Here is an 18,699-nt window from a genome sequence, read left to right on the forward strand (position 1 = left end):
CTAACATACCATCTCAGTAAAAACCAACACAAAAAACCTGCATGATAACTCACAAAATATGGTGGGCTTCATAACAACCATCATGAAGGCCTTAGATAATCAGTACAAACCTTTTAAAAAAGGATGCAAAAACGCACTGTTTTTGTTTTTGTTAGAGTGAGATTTTTGGGGGATCCTCTAGTAACATCACTAGCAGAGAAATAGATGTTACTCTTTCTTATTCCAACAGAAACAGACCAGTAACTTTGGACCATTAATATTTCTACCATGGTAGTCAGTTTATTACAAGAATTACATTAAGAACAATATATTCAAATGAAATTAGGTATTTAAAGTCTGTATTTCATCATAATGATGGTCAGGTTTTGTCATTTGAGGAATGAATGGAATAACTCTTTTGAAGTGAGGTTGAAAAAAGTTAACTACTTACTAGAGAAAGGAGATAAATAGGATGGGGCGTGATAAATGTATATAGAAAATAATTAACAATATAGAAGGAAGAGCAGGTGTCTGTTCTCCCTTTCTCACAAGATAAGAACAAAGACACACTAAATGAAATTGAAGGGTGGGGTATTCAAAACCATTAAATGAAATAGTCTTTCACTGAACCATGGAAATGTAGTGCTGGAAGGGACATCAATATATTATCTGGTCCAACCCTCACCACCGAGGTAGGATCAGGTGTACAGACATGGCCCCCGGCATGTATATTTAAGAATAAACCACCAGTGAAGAAGATTCTACAACATCCATAGGTATTTCCAATGTTTCACCATCCTAATTTAGAATTGTTTTCCTAATGCCCAGTTTAAATCTTTGTTGTATACTAAGCTATTTTTCTCTTGGTCTTCCCCAAGTACATATGAAGAGCAACTGTTTACTGTCCTCTTTATAACAACATATTCAAAGTGTGCTGTCATGTCCTTCTCTGTCTTCTCTTTTCTTACTAAACAACAAACACATTCCTTCAAGCTTTGCACTTGCCTTTATTGAATTTCACTGTATTGATTTTGAATAATTTCTCCAATTTGTCAAGATTGTTTTGAATTCTGATCCTGTCCTCCAAAATGCTTGAGTTCCTTCCAGCATATATCGCATGCAGATTTTACAAGCATACAATTCAGTTCTCCAAGTCAGTAATGAAATTGTGGAACAGAACTGAACAAAGGACTGACCTCTTCAGGGTCCTGTTTGAGAAGCCCTTGCAGTTTGACTGTGAACCATTATCAGCTGCTTTCTGAAAGTGATTTTTCAACCAATTGTGCACCCATCTTATGCAGACTACATATAAAACATATTTTCTTAGGTTGATTATGAGCATATCATAAAGGACATTCTCAGGAAGCTTTACTGAAGTCAAGATATTACATCTACTGCTTCCTTCGTATTTACAAAGCCAGTAAACTTGCAATGCATATTTAGACTGAGATACTGCTGAGACAAAAATTTAGGATGAGTCCAAGAGGGATTGGGCATTGATACAGCTAACAGGAAAATCCAGAGATAATGTTAACAAAGCTTAGAAGGGAGAAAACTCTGGGAGGGAGAAACCTCACATTTCATGGCTTACAGTAGGTCCATTTCTAACTGTTATGTTGATATCTTCATGGGAGGCAGGAATAGATAATTCACCATCACGCATTCCATGTGTGGATTTTTCTGCTTTTTGCTCTAGCCTTTAGTGCCTTCCTGCTGGAGAAAAAATACCAGACGAGAGAGACCATCAATTTAATCCAGTACAGTAATTAATTCCTGTGTCTCCTGTATTTATTGTTTGAATTTTTCTGTGATTCAGACATGCTTTTTGTTCTGGATATGCCCTGCATGTCATCACTACCAAAAGCCACCTATTCCTCTGTCATTAAATTAGCATTTTAATTTAATTTATACAAAACCTAATCTGGAGTTATAGCATATCATACCCCACGTTATTCTTTTAGATGGAATTGAGTCGGGAATACTCTGACAGTGCTGAGAAGTCCTTGCCTCAACACTTGTCCTGGTTTTTAGTTTTGTCTGATCTCCTTGCTTTTTCCTGGCACTTCCTTGATGTGTTAGTGCTTCCTGATCACTTTCTTTTGAACAGTGAATGAGAATTGATGCACAGCTGTTACTGTGTGTTTCTTACTGTACTTAAGCATGTGGACAATCTTTCAGTTGATTGGATAACTCCTGTGCCCAAATATTAGCACATAATTAAATCAGTTGCTGGGTTGGGGAACTAGGATGTTTAGGTTTTGCAGGTTTAAATCAGTTAACATGTTGATACCAACTGATATCCTGTGTGATCTTACTTGAAGGAATTAATAAGTGGGGAAGTACATGAATTACTAGATAAAAAGGGTAAATATAAAACTTTTTTTTTTCGTTCCAGCTAGATTTCTGAGAGGAAAAAATAATGCTACAGTTATGTACCCAAAACAGGATTTTATAGTAAAGCTTTGTTGTAACGCTGGTAAAGATTACTTTGATTATCAACACTAGGTAAAGCAGCCTTTAAAGGTTAAAAACATCCGTGTTCCCTACCAGCTTTTCTTGTTTCTTTCTGCTCTTAGTGAACACAAACAATTGAGTAGAATAACACCAGGCTAGGTAAAGAGGTCAGAGGAGATACCAGAGCTTCAGATGGAGAATGACAGCAGGGAAACATGAAAGAGAGAATTTAGACTGAGGGCGTTCAGAAAAGGACGAAGGCTAAAAGAAAATAGCGTGAGAGGGATGATGTCCTTGTGATTTAAGACATTGGACTGAGACAAAGATGATCTGGGTTGTAACTCAGCCAGAACATTCCTTTGTGACCTTAATCTCTGTTTGTCAGTCCCATATTTGTAACATAATACCTCTTTTCCCCTTTCTTTGTCTGTTTAAGCTGGGGAGTCTGAAATACAGCCCGTGGGCTGGATCTGGCCTATGGAGCCCCATCCTCTGTGTGCTGCAAATAGCACCCACTCCTGCGGTCCACAACCCATGCTGCATGCAGCACCTCCCCAGTGCTGCATGCAGCTTAATCCAGATAGCTAATCCCTAACAAGAAATTTACCTGAGAAAAAAGTAAGTCAGTAAAAGTATAGGGTAGTAGCAGGCATCGTGACTTCCCCCAGTTTTGTACATTTTCCCCCACCAAAAGCATGTTGGGGAATTTGGGCTGCATATAACATGTTTATGTTCTTTATTTTAAGGGATGTCCCCTGTATTAGTGCCTAGTATAAAAACCCATCTGTTCTTCACTGTATCTACCTTCCAACATTTTCTGTAGTAGGTCTGCATGTATATTATGTGCTGCTATTATGACCCAATCTTTTTGTTCTCTTTTCTGTTTTATTTTTAAAGGGATGAGATGCTAATTCTGTGGCACTGATGGTTTACAATGCCCAATCAAGACAAAAAGGTGAAGAGCACAGAAAAAGCCACAGATAAAAAACCCCAGGGGGGCATTGCTAGGTATAGTATCTGACATTTTATTCTGTTTGAATTTCAGCAGTGACTGTCTGGAATTTGTAGCAGCTGCCCAAGTTGAATGCTTTAATACGAAATGCTGTATAAACATGACAACTGTTACTCTGGTCACAAACTTTATTTAGACCTTTCATAATTTTAGTCATTCTGGAGAAACAAATCAGTAGCTATGCAAGCTTCAGTACACAAAAAAGAAAAAAAAAAAACTGCTGAGGTAATACCAGAGACCTTTCCCTTTCTGTCAACAACGTTGCTTACATAATTTGACCTTGTTTATGTTGAGCAAACTACTTATTGACATTGTTAAAATGTTATGCATTGAGTTATTAATGGGTACATAATTATGTTTTATTTTAGGGATTACTCTGACCTTAAAAGACTTCGGTGTCTCTTAAATGTCCAGTCAAGCAAACAGCAGGTATTTTTCTGTGGTCATTATTCAATATGCTGCACAGTTGTATAATCAGGTGAAATGATGATTGTTCAGTAGGAATTTTGTACATTGTTGTAATGAAGTGCCAGGAAGATCATGGACAACGGAATTAACTAGAATCTTTTATTTCTTGGGAATGGCAAAACTTTCTTCTATGGGGAAAAATTGCCATTAGATAATGCAAGGGGATGATGTTAACTGGCTTTTTATGCTGGTCTAGTTTAGTGGGTATTTGAACAGAAAAATAACTTCATCTATTTCACTCTATCAGTATCTAGTGAAGTTTATCCTGTAACTGTCACAGCTGTTTATAGTCAAGCAGCCTAAAAGCTTTGTCTTCTTCTACACCCCTTAGCAATGTTATGAAGCAGCAGTGTATAAGCAGTCCTTCCATGAGGAAGTAACAGACTCTTCACCATTACTCATCTGATTGTCATCTTTGTCATTATATAATAGATTTTAAAGCATTTAATCCTTTACTTCATGTGAATATTTGTATTTATAGTGATGGCTGGCTTGTCTATTTTGTTCCATGCAATTTTACTTCCTGGTCTGAATTCACTGCTGTAGCATGGCTGTAAGTCCTGCCAGTTTGGAGGCAGTTCTGAGGGCTAGTGGAGTCTCTTGAATGCCCAGATTTAGATCAATATGCATCAGGGCAAGGAACACCCTCCTTGCTTGAGAGTCTATTGCTGAAGCTGTACAAATAAATGGGAAATTGACCCAAGGGATCCTGTACAATACACACAGATAATGTACATGTTTTATTGAGGATGAATTCTGGAAACCAAAAACTCTCTGCCTCTCTTAGATTTCTGAAATGTAAACTATGATGTTACAGGAATACTACCTCAGTGAGAAGCAATGATGTGTTTTGCACTGCACTTTTGTGGTCAATTCAGGTTATTAGGTATAGAAATACTGAATCCGTGTAGAAACAAAGGGTGGTAGAAACACTTCATTATTAAATAAAAATGACAAGTTCTTTAGTATACAGGTCATTTCTACAACTTTATAGTTCTATTAACATTATTTTGCAGTTATATGAGTGGGATTGGCTGTAAACATTTTGAAGCAGTGTATACTATCAATGTTTTAGTAATGCACAGCATACTGGTTTAAGTCACTGATTTCCAAATTTGTCGTTTGTCATCATATACCAGTTTTCTTGCGCTGCTTTGAATGAAAAGTGTTAACACTGCTTCATTATCATTTAGAAGTAATGATTAGAGCTTAAATTTGAAAGGAACTGAAATACAAGATGGTAACTTCTTTGTTTACTGTCTGTAGTTGTTCTCTGATATCTACCCATCCTTCTCTTTGTAGCTCCCAGCAATTAACTTTGAAACTGCTCAAACCAGCATGACAAAGTCTGAGCCATATAACAGCAAGATTAATGGACAAAGAAGCCAGGGTCATTGGCATGAGTCAACTGAAGCTGTTGAACTTGAAAACTTTAGGTAAGGAGTATAAAAACTACTGCAGCCACAGTATATCTACATATCTGTATATATCTTAGACCTGTTGTACATTCATTGAAGACACTCATACTACTTGTACTTTCCTGTTAAACTGTCATCAAGGTGTGAATAAAATAACAGTTTGACAGTCATATACCTTGACTTTAGCAAGACTTTTGATACGGTGTCCCACAGCATTCTTGCAAAGCTAAGGAAGTGTGAATTGGATGAATGCAATGTAACCTGGATAGAAAGCTGTCTGGATTGTCTGGCTCAACAAGTAGTGATCAATGTCTTGAGGTCTAGTTGACCTCCTCCTTCCTCTTCCCCAAACCTCCAGACTGCTTTAGGTGTTACCCTCCATGTTGACTTTCTGAAGCTGCAGCCATCCTGCTGAGGTAGTGTTCTCTCAGCAGGCTCCAAGTTACTGCTAGCTCATCTCAGGCCTGGGCTTATATCCTACATAAACCCAGCCTTCCTCCAGGGTCAGTTTATTTCATAATCAACACTGGCTACACCCGCAGGCTGTCACAGCACTAGCTTGCCTGCTTCACATGGAGAGGTGGTAGAATCTCCATCCTTGGAGGTTTCTAAGGCCCAGCTCGAAAAAACCTTGGTTAGAATGGTCTATTTGAGTATGGTTCTGCTTTGAGCAGATGGTTGGACTAGATGACCTCCTGAGGCCTCTTCCAACCCTAATTTTCTGTGTATGACATATTAAATTACACATAATCATTTTTAACGAAGGGGAGAATGTGTGGTATGCAAATTACTACAGAAATGATTAGGTGATTTGTACTGTTGTTCTATTAAGCATTTTCTCATTTGTGTCATAAGTACACAAAGACATCATAAAATGTCTTGGGTAGAATTTACTGATGTTATGTGTTTTTAGACTACAAAATAAAGAATGTATATCAAGACTGTTCTTCTGGCCTTGCTATTTGTAAGCTTGAATATATCACAGTAATTAGCTAAAGTAGTTTTTGGGAAAAAGAGAGCACATGCATTTGAATAATCAGAAGGTATGATAATCCACCAGCCATCTGGAGCATAGTCCATGTTCATTTGGCTTCTGAAATTGTAAGCTAGTCATTACTCAGGACAAATCCAATTTATTCTTGTGCAGCTCCAAAGATGAGCTTTTATTTTAGATTAAAATTTGAAACATCATAAAATATATTATAACATATTAAAATACTTGTGACCCTACAGTCACCAGGCTATTTCAGAAGGATAAAATATGAAATGCCTCTAATTTCAGAGGCAAGGATTTTTGTGAGTTATATCTTTTGTTGGACCACCTTAATGGTTGCAACAGAGTTAGTCAAGCTTTCAAATGCAAATCTTCACCATACTTCATGATCTGAGTAGTGGGGCAACAAGGGGAAGTTGCCAGTGATGGGGAATGGGCTTGGAGAAGCTTTCCCCAAGGCTGCTTCCTAGCCTTTCCAGCTTTTAAAAAATTACTTCTCCACCGCCCAGTTGGGCAGCGTGGGAAGCGAGGAGAAGCTGGCCGGGATGGGAATGGGGATTGGCAAGGCTTTCCCTGAGCTCTCTTCCCAGTCCTGCTGATGTTTGAATTGCTGCCCCATCACCCAGCTTGATCCTGCAGGCAGCAATGAGAAGTCCACAGTAGCCAGCAAGGCCTCCTCCCTTGTCCTAAAACCAGGAACTTGCTGGCTTTGGGAAGAGGGAGGGAGTGTTTAGTGATGGCTGCTGCTCCCCTCCCCTCCCAGTCTTGAGGGAGGGAAGAGGAGAGGAGGGGAGCAGCACCTGTAAGCCCCCAGCTGGCTTCTTACTCCAGGGACTCCAGCACAAGAAGATAGCAAGGGGGCTTGCAGAGTTGTTGCCTCTCCTTGGCTCCCAGTGCCTGGGAACTGAGCTTGGGGTGCAGTGGGGCAAAATCACCTGTCCACTTCTCACACCGGGGACCCCAGTGTGTGAGGAGCCAGCAGGGAGTGGCTGGTAGCTGCTCATGCTTTCCCCTTCTGGTCTGTGGGGAGGGTGTGAGCAGCTGCCACCCACACCTTCTCCAGACCAGGGTGATCCCAATCTCAGGAAGACACAGGAGCCTTTTGGCCAACAACCCAGGAGGAGTTAAGCCAAGGGAAAGTGTACAAACATTCATTCTCTCAAGAGAAAGTCTCCTGGGACCTACTTCTTCTGGACTGGGGTTGGTTTATTTTTCTCCTGGAATGGCTGGGAGGAAAAGCATGAACATATGAACGTGAAAAACCATTCTCACAGTAGAAACTGAGCATCTATATATGGTTTTAGATGACTAGCACATGTATTTGGTTTCTATAAATCACTATCCTTCAAGGCTTAATCTTCTTGAATGCCTAGCTGCCATTACAGGCTCCAAATGGCTCTATGCCAATTTACTCTGAGTTAATGTATAAATAGCAACAACCAAGTATTTTTGGTGCTTTCAAGACAAGCTACTATTGCTGCCCCCACAAACTTATGTTACTACACAGGAAGAGGTGATAGAGACCAATAAGGGTAGGCACCAGAATAGGATTAGTAAAGGTGCCATTTGCAAACACATGTATGCATCTCTTGCTGCTGTTTCTTTAAAGATAATATTTTGGTTTATGAATATTTGTGTTTCTATACCACTAATTTGACTGAGAACAATACCATTCCATGAGAAAAAAAAGGGACAGAACAAGATCCAGAATCAGCAACGGTGAGAATATTTCAAGACAGTTATCAAATGATAGCTCTTACTCTCTGAAGAGAGAGGCATGATCTACTACATTCTAACTGAAATAAAAATCATGGTCTGTTTGGTTAAACATGTCACCATATATCAGTGTAATAGCAATCTCAAATTCAGTATGAGAAATATCTGTCTTTTAGGTAATCTAAAATTGTCTTTTTACATTTCATAATACTGCATTTTTCTAAATTTTCCCCTTAGTGTAAACTACAAGAATGAGAGAAATTTTAGCAAGCATCCTCAGCACAGGCTGTTTCAAGAAATCTTCACAGCTTTAGTTAAGAACAGACTTATCTGCAGGTAAGAATGTACAATACATCTGCATCTGGCTAAAATGAGTCTCTTCTTGTGTTAAATTGGGAGCCAAGAAACGCAATGCAGAACATGCTTTATATGCTTCGGCAGTAGTCATTGTAGCTTTGGAAAGCATGTTTCACAGCATGGGGCAATATGGACCTCGGTGTAAAAAAAATCAAAGAATGACCTTGGAGATTGAGCTACTGCATGAGCAGCAGACCGACGTTTTAAGTTTAGGTGGATAACAACAATATTGTCTCCTCTCCATGCTTCTTTGCTTCATTGACATACTACAAGCCTGCTGCCCTAAACACTGTGTATATTTTTAAATCAAATCTTTGATTCCTGTTTTGCTGCTGGTTGCCCATCTACAGAACAGTTGAAGATCAATTGGAATTCATATCCTAACTTAGGCAGTTTTGAAAATCTAACTCTGCACCTCTCAAGGTCTTCTGGCTCCTAAACTTGCAAGAATTGACCTAAACTCCTAGAGATAGTGCCAAGGAATGGGTATACTGCATGCCGAGAAATATTAGGTAGCATTATTAGAATGGTGTTGGGCACGCTTGGAACTAAAAACATCATTAAGCACACCCTTGCAATGTGCCAACAATGCATTACATTACTTTTTTTTGGCATGAGTGGGCGGAGTGATTTCACAGTGGTCAGTGCTCCCTGATTCCAGCTGACATGATGAAGGTATGCCCTAAGTCACCCAGGTCTTTTGAAAATTATACCACGTCCTCTTCTAACTACAGTATAGTATTTCATTGCCCTTCTGTAGAGGAACTGTAATGATCCAGCTTTGTTGGCCAAATCCTATTTATACACTGTAACATACCTAACTATTTTTGACTTTTTGTTCTTTCTCTGCCCTTTGATGATATATTGAAAGATAGTCTCACTAGCAAATGAAAAAAATGTCTGAACAAGGTTATATTAATAAGCCTATGAATTCAATTTTAAGTGCTGTCACTAGGGGATAAAGTGATGTTTTCTAAATAGATGCCTATAGCTATGTTGATACCTGTCATTTAGAACTGGTGTCACTACAGGGAGCCAAAGCCTGTAAGGGTGCATCTATTCTGCCCCTACAGTCCTAGGAATGCCACCCTTAGGCACTCTGCACCCACCCATTTCACATATGCCAGTCCCAAAAATGAAACAGTGAAAGTGTCTTGAGGGATGCCCTCACCACCACCCAAATACATTGCCAACAGTTCTCAAGTGTCAGTGGGGGAGCTTCTGCCTCTTTCTGGAATTGGTGCAGGTGGACTGGGAACAGCTGGGTAGAGTGTGCAGTGATCCTGGGTGCACTGAAAAAGCAGTATAGTCGTAGTCTAAGAGCGTGTCTCAGAGAATTCCCGCTCCTTTTGAGAGTTATAAAAGATGGTTTGTCTTGTCTTGTGAAAGCCTACAGATTCTGTGTCTTTGGAATGACAGTTTTAAAAGAACTACTTAAATAAATTGAAGAGGTCTCTCTTCCTGTCCCACGTGTCTTACCTTAGACTGCTTTACAACATATGCAAGCTATCAGTTCTCCATGGAAAAAAACCTCTTTTCTGGGAAGGCAAGTATGGAAACCTAGAAGAGAGCGAACGCTGGTGACAGGACTTGGATACAACAAGCCTAACCTCCTTGTTTGCATCTATTTGCAGAGCATTTATTTTTATCAAAATAATTTTAGCCTTTGGCTTCATTCCCAAAAGCAAATGATAACAAGGGAAAAGAACTGCCACATCACTCAGGCTTTCTCCATTCCTGGGGAACATAGCCAGATATATACAGATACTCTCCCCATCATAAAAAAGAGAAAGTGCCTAATGATTTTTTTAAATTGGGAACAAAAGATATATAACTTTCACAGGCAATGGAAATCCATTGAAGTGGTGTTTGATCTTGAAAATTTATAGAACCTGGACATACCCATTCCTCGAGTGTTTATAATACTGTCTGGGTGCATTTTGCACATTTTGGCTTGTGTTCTCTGCAAAGTATGGCACTAGATTTGTAGGCACCAGCATGGGAATAAAAGTGTGACTTGAACCCTTTCATCTGTATCAAAATAGTTTAAAATAAAAATGGAAAGAATTGTTCAAAGCTATCAAATATTTAATAACAGTTTAAAACTTCCTGTATGGGTAACAGTGGTTTGAAAATATTTATTTCAAAGGTAGGCATTTAGATTCATACAGTGTCTGATAGTTTTATCATATTCATATTATTTTAAAGAGGTTATGGTTTGTGCATTGAAGCCTGCCATAAACTTGTCTTCTGTGCTGTGTATTTGGTCTGTCATCCATCAGAGCCTCTAAATACAGATTTAACTGTATTGAAATCAGTAGGAGTGTGTGTGCTTAAAGACTGTGTCTGGATCAGGGGTTTGGTAGATCTTGTATTCGCTGCAACAAGCAATTGCTGGTGATGTGCTGTTTAGGGAAACAACTGTATCTGTAGGGGACATGCTTAGTTGGTTTACATGCTTAATTTAGTTGGTTTAAGTGCTTAATTGTATAGTGAGTTCCCCTCAAGTTGAAAAACTGGTGTGCAGGCTTATTTTTATGGATTTGGTATTGCCTGGGGTTTATAACTCAATATTTGGGATCTCTCTGTTGCAGGGAATGGGTTAATCGAGCCCCATCCATCCATTTTCTGAGACTGTTAATTTGCCTGAGGTTACTAATAAGAGATCCATGCTATCAGGTTAGTTCATCAAAATATTGCTTCCTGCTGAAATACATAACACACATACACAGTTTATCTATATTTTCAAATATAGGAATATTGCATATGTGAATATATAACAGTGTGTTAATCTATAAACAGTTTCAAGGGGTGAAAGCTTAATCAAGTAACAGAATAATGAAGTTGCAGAACTGTTGTAGTTTATACAAGACTTTGCTATATACATGCACCATTTGCAGGATACATATACTCAAATTCTGATGTTCCTTGAATAGTATCTATCATCACTGACTCTAGTGACTAGTTGCTATAATGCAACAGATCAACAGTTTACTCTGTAGATGTTCCTTTTACCAACCTATAGACAGAGATGAAAATCCTTATTTCGTATTAATTATAAGGAACAGGGAGGACACCTTTCTGTTCTTATTGGTTACCTTCCATAAATGAATAAATGTGTTGTGAAACTTTGATTGGTACTTTATGAGTGTAGCTAGTATATTGTTTATAATGCTCTTCAGCAACCAGTTAAGCTGTTTGCCTCAGCATATTTCGTTCCAAATCAGGGGTAGAATTCCATATCTTAATTATACATTGTTGCCTCAATTTTCAGACCTTTCAAATTAAACTGGTAGCCACATAAACTTTCACCATATAAATATAACCCCCTGCTAAGCACCTCTACAACCTATTTGACTTCAGTGGATTTTGGAGCTGCTGGAAAAACAAGTCATTTATATTTAACTATCCATTTTTTCAGTGTTTGTTTACTTTTTAAAACTTTTGTTTACTTTTTTTTTTTTAGGAAATGCTCCATAATCTTGGTGGGATTGAAAATCTAGCTCAGGTAAAATTCTTCTGGTTACTTCTATAACTTACGTTGCACATTAGCTTCTCAAGACAAGAATAAAATGTATCATAAAAAGGAACGTTATTGTATTGAGTCATGGAGAGGAATGAGGAACGACTGTTATTCTATTAGAACAGGGATAAGTAGGTGTGGTTTCCAATTATGCACAAAGCAGGTCTACTTGTCATTTGGCAGGGTGGCACCAGTGAGTTCTACCTAATTGGATTAACAGAAGCTAGCTAGCTGGAGTGAAAAAAGGGTATTAAAGGTCAACACATGTTTGACTCAGTCATGAGTAGTTTTAGGCTGCTGAGGGAGAGGCATGTAATGTCTCCTTGAACTTTACAGAATGACTTTTCCACGGACAAATGAAAGTGACAGAAATGGAGTGAAATGATAGTTTTGTGGGGAATCATTGTTTTTTTTCTTAGTTGTTTTATTTTTTGTTTTTAAACGTTTGTTCTTTAGTTAGTGGAAGCTGCCTTTTAACAGCAAGGCATGCCACCTTGAATGTATTTGAGCCTGAAAGCAATGCTTTTCTCCAAAGAGTCACAACTTGATTTAATAATAATACATCTAGCTGTTCTAGGATGCAAATCCTGCTCCAAAATATTAGCATTTCTCAGGAACTGGACCCTCAGGGCACTGTTAATGGGCTGTAAAGCCTTTTATCACTAAGGGTCCAGACAGAAGTTAGCAATAACGCTGTAAATTTCACAACAAATTTCACAAAAAGTGCTGGAATTTACAGGACTGTATAAACCAGACAGATGAGTGGCTTCTTCGCGTGAGCTTGTGCTTACATGCAGTGACAGAGGCCAGGCAGCAGGGGGCAATGCTGCTTGCGTTGTAAGTCAGCCAGGGCTCTAGATGCTGGCACTCAGCTGCTGAAATTGACCAGCAGTGCTATGGTGCCCAGTGGGCATGAATACTGCATGCCCCCAGAGGCTGAAGGGGCACAGCGAGCTCCTGCAGGTGGTGGTGGTGGTGGCAGTGGCAAGTGGGGAGCTCCTGCAGGCAGCTGCAGCACTGTCAGCGGCGGGGGAGGGGGGTGGGGGTGGGCAAGGAGGAGCGCCAACCAGTGATCGGCGACCACCCACAAATGCCGCCAGCAGCATTGGCAGTGGCCAGCAATGATTGCGGACTGCCCACAGACACTCAGCAGTGTTGGCAGCTGGGGCATGGGGGTGGCGAGCGGCAACTGCCCACAGGTGTTGCCAGCAGTGTTGGTGGCACCTTTTCACAGGGGGTGCACCACCAAGCTCGGGGTGCATGTACACCTATGTGCACTCCCTATGTGTTGTCAATGCCAGTGGGGCTTGCAGAGCTGGTCACTGTGCAGCATAGGCCACAGCTGGCAGCCCAGGCTGTGGTCCCAAGGGTGCTGGACAAGGGTGGGGGCTCAGAGCCTGTCCCCCTGAGCTCCTCTGCCACTTTCTGTCAGCAGCCAGTTTGGCTGTTGTCAGCAACAAACAGCGTAGTGGGCGAATGCACTGTTGGCACCAGGTGGCATGGGCCTGAGTTAGCTCTCTGGGCTGGGATCCCTGGGGGTGCAGGAGCTGGGCAAGGGTTTGCAACCCCACAGCTCCCAGCAGTGATGGTCTTGTCAATTTCAGCCTGATCTAAAATTGACAAGAGACTCTGTGTTTCTACCTCCTTCCTGTGGCTGACTAGGGGCATGACAACTGAACTTCTGACAAGTGTACACATTCTCTGAGTCACTCTTAGAGAGACTTTGTCTGATACTTAATTAGATTACATTGGCTGTTTTTTAAGTGGTCTGCAGCCATGCACTTGTGTTTGGTCACAGCTTTAGACCGCTTTTGTGGCCAAATCAAATGAAAATTGTCACTTCTGTCTGAACCCTAAATCACTGGCATTGGCATTGTCTTAACTCCTGCCCAGATCCTCAGGGATTAAAATTTATTCCTATCTCATGGATGTGTGATGGCTCGCACGTGAGTCAAGTTTAGTAGGATTCCAATTCCACTTCTTAGGTCTTAAATGTCAAGATTTTTCAGGGGAATTATTTTCTTACTCCGCCTGTACTGTTCTAGGACAATGGACCCGTCTCTATAATGTTTGGGCAGGGCTGGCCAACTTTTCAGCAGCCCAGGGCCTCATGCCATGCAGGCTGCTCACTAGCAGGCAATTTGACCCTCTACCCCACTATATGTGCAGTACAAGCAGCTTAGCTCTCCTCTGCTGTGTGCTCTGCCCCACCTCCTTTCTGGCAAGGAGCACCTTGCTGCACAGGTAGCCTGGCCCCTCCTATTGTGCCCCCACTCCCCACCCCTAGGAATAGGAGAGGGAGAGCTCAGAGATCCTGGCTGCTACCACAGCAGGAGAAATGGGGATAGTAGTGCCTGGGCAAGAGCCCACAGGCAAGAGCCTTGCGATCTCCCCTCATGGGAGTCAGTTGGACAGCCCTGCTCTAGAACTGGATTCAGTAAAGGATTCAGGCCTCTGGAAGATATGTGACTTATGCAATGAACACACTAATCACATAATAAATAGTAACATGCCACATGTTAAAAAGACTTTATAGTGGAATAAAATGGTAAACCAGCCACACTGATGTTATGCATTTAGTGTGGTCTGGGACCCAGGGCTGCCTCTTGCCCTGAAGTACAGGGTTTACATGTTCTCACATGATGGGAGCCTGTCAGCATCTCATGCTTGGGGACATGTAAAGCCCTGCACTGAAGTTGATGCTGCAGCACAGCCAGCTGGAGAACTGGGGGCCCTCCAATCTCAGACAGACATGTAACTGGGATCTGAGGAGTTTTATCCATGATCCCAAGCCTCATGGTAGAAACTTAAATAATCTCTTTGAAAAACTAAACAGGGATCATTGTTTTCTGCTAAAACACACCTACAGAAGGAGGTGGTCATGCTGTAACGACTAGAATAGGGGGAGTCACATGCTCCCTTTTTTGTGCTCTTCTGATCCCATCAGTTTTGCCTGCCTTCAGGTGAGATTCGTAAATTTGAAGCCCCTCAGACAGAGAAGGTCCTAAAAACCAGGTCTGACACTTCCTGAGAGAGGACTATAACTTCTAGGTTCTTATATAAAAGGGGAGCAGTATCACCACCACCTCTTTTGGCAGTTTTAAAATAAAGCAGCCATATTTACAAGCTGATATAGGGCACCACTCCACTTTGTTTCTGGATCCCAAGTAGGCCTAGGCAGGAGATTGCTGTCTATATGCTTGTGTCAGGACAGTTCTGGGCATGCGCAGAAACAGAACTGTAGGCCCTTTAATGACTTTCAGGTCAGAGTCATTTGAGGTTAGAAGCCTCCAAGGCTAAGTCCAGTTTCACATGCCTAAATCCTGTATTTGATTTGGCTTAGGTGTCTGATTCAGGGCTTGGGGTTGGTAACTTCTTCAGAGAAGGTTTGTTTATTTTAATAAATATCTGTTGCATATGAAATACAGGAAAAGTCCGTGGAGCAGAGACCAGAACCCTGATTCCCAGCAACTGCTTTCTATCCCACCCCTGCACCCTTCCCCTGTATGTCTCCCTAACCACTATCTCCCTTACTGCATCACTACAGGGTCAGTTTTCCTTAGCACCCACTATGGGGTCAGGTTGTCTCATGCTTTTTTTTCTTTTTAGCCCTTGAATCCTGAAATCTTTGTTGCACTGTATCTCAGCTTCAGCAGGATGAGTGGAGAGTGTCCTTAACCACTCATGGTTAGCGTACTTTGCTAGAGTTAGGAGGTGTGGGGCTGAAGTAAATCAGGCTGGGGAGGGCTTTTAACTTTAGTCTCCTGCTCCCTGGGTGAATTCTGTAGCCATTAGGGTATTATATTGGTGAGCATCACCATCACTACCTCCTACTCTGTTTTAACACGAAATTTAGCCAGAATTCAGTTTGTGCAGAGCCTGGTTCTGTTGATATTTGCTAAGAATGCTCTGAAAATGCCTTCTGGATCAGGTCAAGAATCGGAGAAAGAGAGGCTTCTGGTATCTGGATCCCATGTATGGCCAGGAGATAGGAACTGAACTGTGCACATTATGGCAGTTCTACACAAGCTTGACAGGAGAGCCCTTGGCATTTGGGGAACTTTCCAAGGCAAACAAATGTGTTTAGATGAGTTCAGGCGACTTCAGAATTAGTTGGCAGGTAAGTAAGGGAGGGTAAGGAAGCGATGGTTTGCAATTATGGGTTTAGGCAGCTCAGTTCAATGTAAGTGTTGCTTTAGGTGCCAAAGTCCTGTATTGAATCCAGCCTCTCTGAAATAGGAATTTACAGTGTACTGTGAAACTAGGGCACCACCTACAGGCTAACCCATGTATAACAACTTTTCAACTTTGACAGATTTAACTTCTTAACATATTAAGTCTTTATTTTGTCTCGTCTGCAGTATATGGAAACAGTAGCAAATGGGTATCTTGGATATGGAGAAGAGCAGCATAATGTAGACAAGTTGGTCAATATGACATGTAAGTTTTATAATTGAGACATAGGCAGGTAAAGTTGTTTGGGTAAATCTGATAGCTTTTATTAGACCAACTTAAATAGTTGGAAAAATTATTCTTAATAAGCCTTTGGGCACAAACACCCTTCCTCGGGCTGAGGAAGCGGATGATCTGTGCTGTTCCTGGATGGATAACTGACACATGCCTTTCAATGGATGAGGAACAGACTAAAGGGTACTGAAAATACTTTAAAGTGTTCAGATATCGTGGTATTGCTAGATTGATTGCAAAAGGAAAACATAAACAAGTCACTGAAAGTGCTGTAAAATAGCAGATTTCATTCTTGTACAGCTGAAAATTTCTTTCATAGACATTGATACTTCTTTGTAATTTAAAATAATGAATACTGTGTATTGTTAATCACATCAAAGAACTTATCCAATTCAAAGGATAAGTTAGTGCTTTATATTCGTGTTGTTATGTTTTTCTGTTAATAAAATGAAAACTATTAAATGAGAGATTTTCAATTTATATGATTTTCTTCATTTCACAGATATTTTTCAAAAGCTGTCTGCTGTTAAGGATCAAAGAGAATGGGTTATAGCCAGTGGAGCACATAAAGTAAGTAATTTATAAAACAACTACTTATTCAAATGGTTAACTCTTTCAAAATATAATTAAACTTTCTTCATCTTCAAAATGGTAGTAGATTAAAAAAAAGTCAGTTTTGTAACTTAGAATGGTGAGTTCCATCACCATTAAGATCATCTGAGTGGTCTTTTTTATATGTGACCGACTGAGCTGCTGGCTTTGGGTACAAATTGCAGATCAGTTAATTTAACTTCTCAGATATTTTGGTGAAGCTTGCCCCTATAAAGATGTGTCAGATTTATATTGTGGTAAGCCTGTGGTTTTTGTATTGTAACAGTTTTGAAATATCTGCTGCAAACAATGGGCCTCGTTCTGCAGTTCGCATGGTTTTCTGAGAATGACCCTACTGAAAAGCAGCATGTTTGTAGGGATCTGCACTTTGTAGCCTGAATGAGAAACAGCTGGGATTAGGATTGGTATAACCAGGTTTTCTTGAAACAAGTGTACTGCAAAATGTGGGCAATTTTAATTGGATCATGTAGTGAAGTGAAGTAGGGTGAAAAATGGAAAACTTATACAACTAAACCCTATTTATAAAAGCTATTTTATGATCTGAATCATTAGTAGAACACACGTGAATCTTTAAAATGCCAGGCATGTATTAAATACAGTACTTTTTACTTAGTATGGCTTAAATTCAGGGTTAGAAGAGTATGTCTGCACTATCTAGCTACCGAACTGGGACTGCCGCTGAGAACCATTGCTGTCCTACTTTGTACTCAACCGAGTCTGCTGATTGTGCAGTCTGGATGGTGCTAGAACTGACATGGAGGACTGGGAGTGGCAGTGATTTAGGTGTTCCAAGCTTTTCTAAGACATTTTACTCTACATAATTTGTGGGCTTGGCTAAAAGGCATGTGTGGGCCTAACTCTGTTTCCCAGCAGCAGTCCTCTGTTCTGCAGGGAAGGGCCAAAGACATGGCTTAATTTTTTTGGTTTGGTCACGCCACAAGGTACATGCAGATGTTATATTAGGGTTAGGTTGATCTAAATGCCAGTTTCCATGGATGCTCGTGGGGGTTTACATTGGGCCAGAAATGGTGGTCTGGAATTAAGTGTGTTCACTTGAGTAGGTGAACTAACTTAGATTGGGTACAGGTTAACCCCATCTATCAAGTGTCTGCACATGGCTGGAGTGCAGTCCTGGAGTTGGGAAAACTCAGTTGCTTGCCACAGCCCTGGGGCTATACTCTTCCTATGCTCTGACCCTGACTGGGCTATTTTAGCCCCCTGACTCTCCCAACCCAGGATGGACACCCACCCTCCATGTATCCATCAGCTCTGATCCCGCCAATCTCTCTTGCAGACCCTCTAGCCCAGTGCTTCCCAAACTTTTCCTCAGTATGACCCATTTATAACCCCATTCCACAGCATAGCACCTCACTCCCAACCTGCAGCCCCCTACCCTTCCCAGATGCCTCTCACTCACAGCCCCTGGTCCTGCTGGTGCCCCTCACTCTCAACCCACAGCCCCCCACACCCCAAGGTGCCCCAGGACAAGGTCCTGCAGCTGCCTACCCTGGCAGCGGTGCCTGAGCCCCAGCTGCTATCTGAGAAGGCAGCGGCTGCTGCAGCCGGAGTAGAGCACGGAGCCTGGCTCCCCCCGCCCCGTCCCCTCCCCTGCAGGTGGCATAGCCAGAGTGGAGCCTGTTGTGGGCTGCCTGCTGCAGGCACGGCGCTCCCCTCCCTGCTGCCCTACCTCTGGGGGCTC

The 18,699-nt window shown here is 41.2% G+C and overlaps 1 protein-coding gene across 1 annotated transcript in view; it reads left to right on the forward strand.

The window, feature by feature from the left end:
- NEK10 (NIMA related kinase 10) overlaps positions 1–18,699 on the forward strand; it is a 200,727-nt gene that overhangs the window by 7,837 nt on the left and 174,191 nt on the right. The window contains exons 2-9 of the mRNA XM_090046496.1: positions 3,331–3,441; positions 3,814–3,874; positions 5,216–5,349; positions 8,279–8,377; positions 10,993–11,077; positions 11,865–11,906; positions 16,283–16,361; positions 16,891–16,958. Coding sequence (XP_089902622.1) covers positions 3,368–3,441; positions 3,814–3,874; positions 5,216–5,349; positions 8,279–8,377; positions 10,993–11,077; positions 11,865–11,906; positions 16,283–16,361; positions 16,891–16,958 — 642 coding nt within the window. The 5' untranslated portion in view covers positions 3,331–3,367. The remainder of the gene's footprint in view (positions 1–3,330; positions 3,442–3,813; positions 3,875–5,215; positions 5,350–8,278; positions 8,378–10,992; positions 11,078–11,864; positions 11,907–16,282; positions 16,362–16,890; positions 16,959–18,699) is intronic.

The sequence above is a fragment of the Crocodylus siamensis genome, chromosome 5, assembly GCF_052110815.1.
Source record: "Crocodylus siamensis isolate JL-2025a chromosome 5, ASM5211081v1, whole genome shotgun sequence".
NCBI classification, from domain to species: Eukaryota; Metazoa; Chordata; order Crocodylia; family Crocodylidae; genus Crocodylus; species Crocodylus siamensis.